The 7,500-nt window shown below is 42.8% G+C and overlaps 2 protein-coding genes across 3 annotated transcripts in view; both read right to left on the bottom strand.

Moving 5' to 3' along the window:
* bnipl (BCL2 interacting protein like) overlaps positions 1–4,706 on the bottom strand; it is a 7,956-nt gene extending 3,250 nt beyond the window's left edge. The window contains exons 1-5 of one of the 2 annotated variants that reach the window (XM_054621979.1): positions 4,445–4,706; positions 1,404–1,484; positions 732–799; positions 351–596; positions 1–131 (exon numbers count right to left, since the gene is read on the bottom strand). The exon at positions 1–131 is cut by the window's left edge and continues 70 nt beyond it. In XM_054621979.1, coding sequence (XP_054477954.1) covers positions 1–131; positions 351–596; positions 732–799; positions 1,404–1,484; positions 4,445–4,473 — 555 coding nt within the window. In that variant the 5' untranslated portion in view covers positions 4,474–4,706. Of the gene's footprint in view, positions 132–350; positions 597–731; positions 800–1,403; positions 1,485–2,867; positions 3,124–4,444 lie in introns of those variants that run through there. The other variant, XM_054621980.1, reaches the window with a different exon arrangement.
* A 510-nt stretch (positions 4,707–5,216) lies between these two features.
* The window catches only part of prune (prune exopolyphosphatase), a 6,650-nt gene continuing 4,366 nt past the window's right edge, over positions 5,217–7,500 (bottom strand). Inside the window, exons 8-9 of the mRNA XM_054621774.1 lie at positions 7,342–7,432; positions 5,217–6,801 (exon numbers count right to left, since the gene is read on the bottom strand). Coding sequence (XP_054477749.1) covers positions 6,551–6,801; positions 7,342–7,432 — 342 coding nt within the window. The 3' untranslated portion in view covers positions 5,217–6,550. The remainder of the gene's footprint in view (positions 6,802–7,341; positions 7,433–7,500) is intronic.

The raw sequence follows: 7,500 nt of genomic DNA, 5'->3' as shown, positions 1-7,500 counted from the left end.
GGAGAACCTCCTCCAGCGGCGCCCCATGGTGTCCACCTGGTCCAGCTCCATCAGACCCTCCGTCTGCTCCAACGGGCTCCTGGCCACCTCGCCGTCAACGGCGTCAGCCCCCGTCATCCGGGGGAGGTCATCTGTTCAGGGAGAGAGGTCAGAGGTCAGAGAGAGGTCATCTGTTCAGGGAGAGAGGTCAGAGAGAGGTCATCTGTTCAAGGTAAGAGGTCAGAGAGAGGTCATCTGTTCAGGGAGAGAGGTCAGAGAGAGGTCATCTGTTCAGTGAGGGGTCACAGGTCAGAGAGGTCAGTTAGAGGTCATTGAGAGGTCGGAGGTCATCAGTCTCCCGCCTGTCTCACCCTCCCACTCCAGCTCGTGGTTGAAGTCCGGCAGCGTCCCCGTCTCGCTGCCTGACGGCGTCTCCAGAGCCTCCAAGTTGATCTCCATCGACGGCGTCTCCTCGGGCGTCGCCGACAGCGCGGCGGCGGAGAAGCCGTCGTTGCTCCGGTCTCCGTGGCTCAAACTGAGGCTGAGCGATGGGGCCACCAGGCGCTTCTTAGCCCCGCCCTCATAGGCTCCTGATAGGGCGAGGCTGGTGGGCGGGGCTGAGGGGAGAGGAGGGGGCGGGGCAAGAGGACCATGTGATTAGACTTTAAATCTTAAAATTAAATCTTTTGACTTTAAATATTTAAGTTCCCGTTTCTTTTTGGATAAAAACTAGAAGAGAGTTCTGAGGTCACCTGGTTGCTTCTTGTCACCTGACGGACTCTCTGCCTCCTCTGGACTCCCACAATCCTCTGGGAGAGGCCTGGATCACAGAGACGGAGTCGTTATTAAGGGTTGTTCAACACGTTTTACACACAAACATCAGTTCCTGGTTCGTCTTCAGTCTGTGAAAACTGTCTGATGTTAAACTTGTATTAAAAGTTTAGTTATAACATATCTTCTATGTTAGTAGAAGAGTTACCCCCCCCTCGGAAGCTCCTGAAACGGCTCCATTGAATTCTCTCCTTCACTTCTGTAACTTTATGAGGTCACAATGTAACTTTATGAGGTCATAATGTAAGTTGAGTTATATCTTGATTAGCGTAACACTAGCGTAAAGCTAACATTATGCTAACAAGATTCAAAGTCAAAGTCAGGAAACCTCCAGTCTGCTGGTGGAAACCGTTTTAACCTTCCAGCTTATCCAGAGATAAGAAGAACTTCATCATGAGACTCTTTGACATGAAACAGTTTCATCTGTTAACAACAAGGTTTTCACATAAAAGGAATTTACTCAATAAACTTGGTGAAAGAAAACAAAAAGAAAAGTACTGCAAGAACATTTTACAATAACAACCTGTAAAATATCTGTTTTAGTCTTTAATAAAGTTATTAATGGAAGTAAACGTTAGTGATCTGTTTCTGACCAGGGGAATCCGTCGTCCTGCCACTCCTCCCTCAGCTCCATGTCCTGGATGTTGGGGGGGCCCAAGGCCCCGACAGGAGCCCTGCAGAATCATCAATTCATGTTTTATAATTGCTTCGTTTGAAAATAATTCACAGTTAATGACTTTACCTGTTACACGTAGACAAAGTGAACAAACAGGTGAACAAACAGGTGTGACGAATTACAGCTGCACATATCTCACCTGTGACGCAGACCAACCTCTCTAACTGTTAAAGTGTTTAAGGTGGAACAGAGGGAAAAATGAAATTGAATAAAATAATAATATGTAAAGTTAACTCAGAGTTGCAGACTTAAAAACTGTCTAGTAAAATAATCATTATGACAATATAATAAATGATACTTTAAGTTCTAAATTCAAGTTATTTAAGTAAAATGAAATATGTATTTACGAAAAAATGACTGTTGATGCAGCAAAAGGTTCATTATTATTACATATAATATTATTGGAATATAATAACTGATGTATCAACATGTAGAGAAACTAGTTTATTCTGCCACTGTGTGTCAGCTATTCTATTAATGAAGTTTATATATAAAATGTTCAAATGTAAGGTTATAGCATGTTTGACAAAAATAAAATGGAAATAATAAAGTGAACTATAATACCTCACATTATAGTTAATAACAGAACTGTAGTAAAGGTACTCTTTAGTTCATTAACTCTGCTCTGCTCTTAATGTGAACAGAAGACACTTAACTGGAAAAACTGCAGAATCAACAAGTAACAGACTCACTAACAGAGTCCTCACAAGACTGTAGAAACACACGTGTCCTCACAAGACTGTAGAAACACATGTGTCCTCACAAGTCCTCACAAGAAAACACACGTGTCCTCACAAGACTGTAGAAACACACGTGTCCTCACAAGACTGTAGAAACACATGTGTCCTCACAAGACTGTAGAAACACATGTGTCCTCACAAGACTGTAGAAACACATGTGTCCTCACAAGACTGTAGAAAACACACGTGTCCTCACAAGACTGTAGAAACACACGTGTCCTCACAAGACTGTAGAAAACACACGTGTCCTCACAAGACTGTAGAAACACATGTGTCCTCACAAGACTGTAGAAAACACACGTGTCCTCACAAGACTGTAGAAACACGTGTCCTCACAAGACTGTAGAAAACACACGTGTCCTCACAAGACTGTAGAAACACGTGTCCTCACAAGACTGTAGAAAACACACGTGTCCTCACAAGACTGTAGAAACACACGTGTTCTCACAAGACTGTAGAAACACACGTGTCCCCACAACAACATGGATACCCCTCCCCCCCACACACACGCATAGAGCTATCAGAAACATCTCTGATTTCCTGCATTCCCTCTGAAACCAGACTCCATTCACGTTTCTATCATTTTAAGCTCCTTCCTGGTTTTCCTGTTGAACAAAAGGAAGCAGTCAGGTGACTCTCACCTGTCACCTGTGGTCAGGTAACACTCTTCAGTTCGGCATGCCGTCGGGATCCAGCGAGCAGCTTGCAGTTAAAATGTGAATCAGATGTGACCAAACGAACCTGCCTGACTGCTCTGATTCAGATTGTTCACAGAGACACACCTGAGCAGGTGAGGAGGGGCGGGGCTCTATTGTTCCTCTGTTTGTTGTTACTGGGGCAGTTTTATCTGACACACCCACCCTGCAGGTAACCGCTCTATGTGTGTGCTCAGGTCACAGGTAGAGGAGAGCAGGTGTGCAGCAGAACGTGAGGGGGGGGGGGGGTTAAGTTTCCACTGTGGTGCTTTCAAGGTCAGACTGGGAAAGTCCAGAACTCTCAAAAGGTTTCTGTGTTCTGTTTTCACCTGTCCAGGTGATCTTTAGGAGGTTCCAGGGTCCTTGAGGAATTTTCAGGGTTCTTGGTGGGGTTTTCCATGGGTGCTTTAAAATGTTCCACCAGGGGTTTGAGGGTTCCTGAAGAGGTTCCAGAGGTTCTGGAGTCCCCAAAGTCCTCAGGACCACGTAGTGACTCCTCCTTCTTTAATCGTCACCTCTGGAGGTTCCAGGATGCTGGACTCAGTTCTAGTTCTTCATTTGGATTAAACCTGAAAAAGGTTCCCGGTGTGTTTGAGGAGGATCCAGGTAGAAGTGGCTCAGACCTGAACGGTTTTACAAAGCTCTGTTTTCAGTGACCTAAAACCATCCGTTTGGGTATCGAACAACATTTACATTCACTGAGGTCCACTGAGGTCCACTGAGGATCTCTGAGGTCCACTGAGGTTCTGTTCCATCAGATGACGTTCAGTTTCATTCAGTTACTACGAGGAACTCTCATGTGGTGTTGGTTCTGCGGGATAGAGGAGGAAATAGGAGGAGGAAGAGAGAGGAGAGGGAGGAAATAGGAAAGAGGAGAGGAGAGGAGGAGGAAGAGAGAGGAGAGGGAGGAAATAGGAAAGAGGAGAGGAGAGGAGGAGGAAGAGAGAGGAGAGGGAGGAAATAGGAAAGAGGAGAGGAGGAGGAGGAGGAGGAAGAGAGAGGAAATAGGAAAGAGGAGAGGAGGAGGAGGAGGACTCTGCTGCTGCCGGGAGCTGAGCTCTCCTCCTCCCTCCGGAGCTCCTCCTGTTTGAATAACCTTTATTGGACAGAGCTGGGTCCAGTGTTTTCATTGATGTAAATAAAGGTTTAAAAAGATGAAATCTGTTCATCTCTGTAAACATCTGATCAGGTCGTCATGGAAACAGCAGCTTCCTGTCACTACCGGACCAGTTCACTGAGGAGGTTCTGATCCAGGACCTGAACCAGGACCTGGACCAGAAGAGACCTGAGCAGTCACAGCAGACAGGAAGTCAGCTGACATCACTTCCTGCTGACCAGAAACACTCATCGAACAGCGACCGCACCACAGCGACCCCTTCACTGACGGCTCCCAAAAACTAAAACACCACCGGAAAACTAAACTTCCTCTTTTTGCAGGAACAGGAAACACACATACACACACACACACTCTCTCTCTCACACACACACTGAGACCCGTCTGTAACGTTTGAATTTGAACGTACCTGTCCGTGTGAGCGCCGGGGGAGCTCATGATGTCACAGTGATGTCACAGCGTGTTCTGACCAGCATTTGTGAGCGTCTGGACGTCTCTGTGTGTCTTCCTCTCTCTCTGGCGGAGTTCCCACTCCGACTCAATGTGTCTCTCCCTCTCTCTCTCCGACAGGTTCGGCTGCATTTCACAGCAGAGCCTCCGTCTGATTGGTCGACACTCACCTGCTCTGTGCAGACAGGTGAGGCAGCAGGTCAGCTTCACTCTGACTTCATTAATATTAACCAATCGACTGCTGAGGCTATTTAAAGCATGAGGAAGTGTCCGGTGTCCTCAGGGTCCTACTGTCCACCTGATTTACCTTCAGTTTAACATCAACATCATGTTTGTTATATTGTATTATACAAAAAAAAAAAATAATATATATATATATATATATACACAGTACTGTTTGGACAGACCTTCTCATTCAATGGTTTTTCTTTATTTTTTTCTACATTGTAGATTAATATTGAAGACGTCCAAACTATGAAGGAACACATATGGAATTATGTGGTAAACAAACAAATGCTCAACAAACCAGAATATGTTTTATATTTTAGATTCTTCAAAGTAGTTGAATGAGAAGATGTGTCCAAACTTTTGACTGGTACTGTAAGTATATATATATACAAACATATGTATATGCATGTATTTATATATACATTACTTAAGGCAACAGATCAGCTGAAACAAACCCATGTTCAAAAAAAACTTCATCTTGTCACTTCCTGTTTATTAGTTTCACAATAAAATCCCTCCAGTGGTTCAGAGTCTCTTCACTGAAACACTTGTGAAACAAACAGGAAGTGTTTGTCAAAAACGATCACATGACCACAAACAGGTTCAGGTGTGACTTTTATTTTAACAGACAGAATTTCATCTCGTCGGAGCTCCGCCCTTTAACCTTTATTTAGACCACGCCCACTGAGAATAGTGGACTCTGATTGGCTGAAAGGAGTGGATGCACTTCTAGTCACCCCACAGAATAACACCTGTGACTCAGGTGTTGGATCCTAACTAGAGAGACGTCAAGGTGAAACCTCTAGTGAGATGACCCATGACATCACAGCTGGGTGTGGCTAAAGGTGCAACAGAGCGTTAACAGCGATGTTTCTCCTCAACATGTGATCCAGATCAGAGATCCAGATCACATTATCAGACCAGGTGTGGACGACGTCACAGACGTCTCATTTCATACAAACAATAACGTGCAGAAGAAGAATCTTTTCATTTGCTTTGATTTTTATTTTGAATCCACAGTTTGTGTTTTTGGTTCAAAGTGAACTGTTTTAGTGTAAAAATCCTTCTGACTTCTGATTCTCATCGAAGCTTCACTCAGAGACCAGACTTCAGTCTGCTCATACGATTGTCAATATGATTCATATTTTTACGGAGTAACAGATTCACTGACAAAGCTGACATTCAAATAAAGATGAGTTTATATTTTCATCCTGAGCTGCTTTGACCAAAATATTAAACTTCTATATTTCATCAGGTCTCAAAGAGCCAAATAATCAATAAGTACTATACTATTTTGATTGTTGGAGGATTAACAGTTTTTATTACATCTAAATTAAATTAATTAATGAATTAATGAATTATATCTGTGTTTAAAATCTTTGAGTTTTGGGCATTTTTCAGTTTTCTGAGAAATTTATAGAAGTGAATGAACAGATAATCAATAATGAAAATAATGATATTAATAATTATCTGCAGCTGTAAATCTAAAAGTGAAGCGTTGGCGCCCCCATGTGGACGTGACAGAGTCTGCAGCAACATGAAGTTTAACACACAGACGTCACTTTGTCACTTTAACACTGAAAACACGCTTCAGTCAAACATTTCTGTTACAACGAGTTCTGTGTAAAACCAACAAGTATGTGACATTTTATTTTGAAGGACTGAAAGCTGCTCCTCTGAGTCAGTGAGTCCAGATGATTTTTCAGAATAAAACCAAGTTTTTGAGTAAAGACAGTTCTTAATTCTTAACCATTCGTCTGTGTCTGTAGTACCTTTATCTTCTGACAGACAGACAGACGTTCTGATGATTGACACGTGAAAGGTCAGAGGTCAGAGGTCAGTTCCCTCTTCTGTCAGCCATTTTACTGAACTTCTCCTCCAGGTCCTGAGCGCTGATGTGCGGCAGGCCGCCGTCCAGAGGACAGCCCTCCACCAGACTGTTCATCGGGGTCGGAGGATACCGGGACTCCTCGTCCTCCTCCTCCATGTCTCCAAGGCGACCGTCGCCCAGGCGACCGTCTCCGTCCCGCTCCTTCAGGAAGTCCTTAACGATGGGGAGGACCTTCTTACGGGACGCCAGAGAGTTTCCTTTAAAGAGACACAGTCATCTCCACTTAATATATTAAATTGTATTGTATTATATTATATATATTACATTAAAATTAAATTACATTAAATTATATTAAATCATATTAAATTAAATTATATTAAATTATATTACATTACATTAAATTATAGTATATTATATTACATTAAATTAGATTACATTAAATTACATTACATTAAATTATATTACATTACATCACATTATATTAAATTACATTACATTGTATTACATTATATTACATTTAATTATATTATATTACATTGTATTAAATTAAATTATATCACATATGACATTTTATGACATACAATTTTACCATATTTTTATTATTATTATTTAATATCAAACTTCTCTGTTATTTCAAAAATAAAAGGTGTAGAATGTTTAAATGTGTAACGTCACAGTGACGTAGGCAGAAACAGAAACCATCAGCAGGCGGAGCTGATTGGTTGCAGTCGGTGTGAGGTCACTTCCTGTCTCTCAGGTAAATCTCATCTGTCTGCAGATTCAGAGGGGGAGTCTACCTTGCTGATAGGCTGTGATGTGAGGACGAGGGCTGCTGATTGGACAGAGATTGAGGGCGGGGTCACGGGCCTGTTCCAAGTAGAGGCTCACCTGTGGGGGGGGAGAGACACACACACACACACACACACACACCTGAGACGTCATGGAAACTTTAACAT

Source organism: Anoplopoma fimbria, chromosome 20 (assembly GCF_027596085.1).
Source record: "Anoplopoma fimbria isolate UVic2021 breed Golden Eagle Sablefish chromosome 20, Afim_UVic_2022, whole genome shotgun sequence".
Classification (NCBI taxonomy): domain Eukaryota; kingdom Metazoa; phylum Chordata; class Actinopteri; order Perciformes; family Anoplopomatidae; genus Anoplopoma; species Anoplopoma fimbria.
Note: the sequence above shows the minus strand (reverse complement) of the source record. Positions and strands in the feature narration are given on the sequence as shown.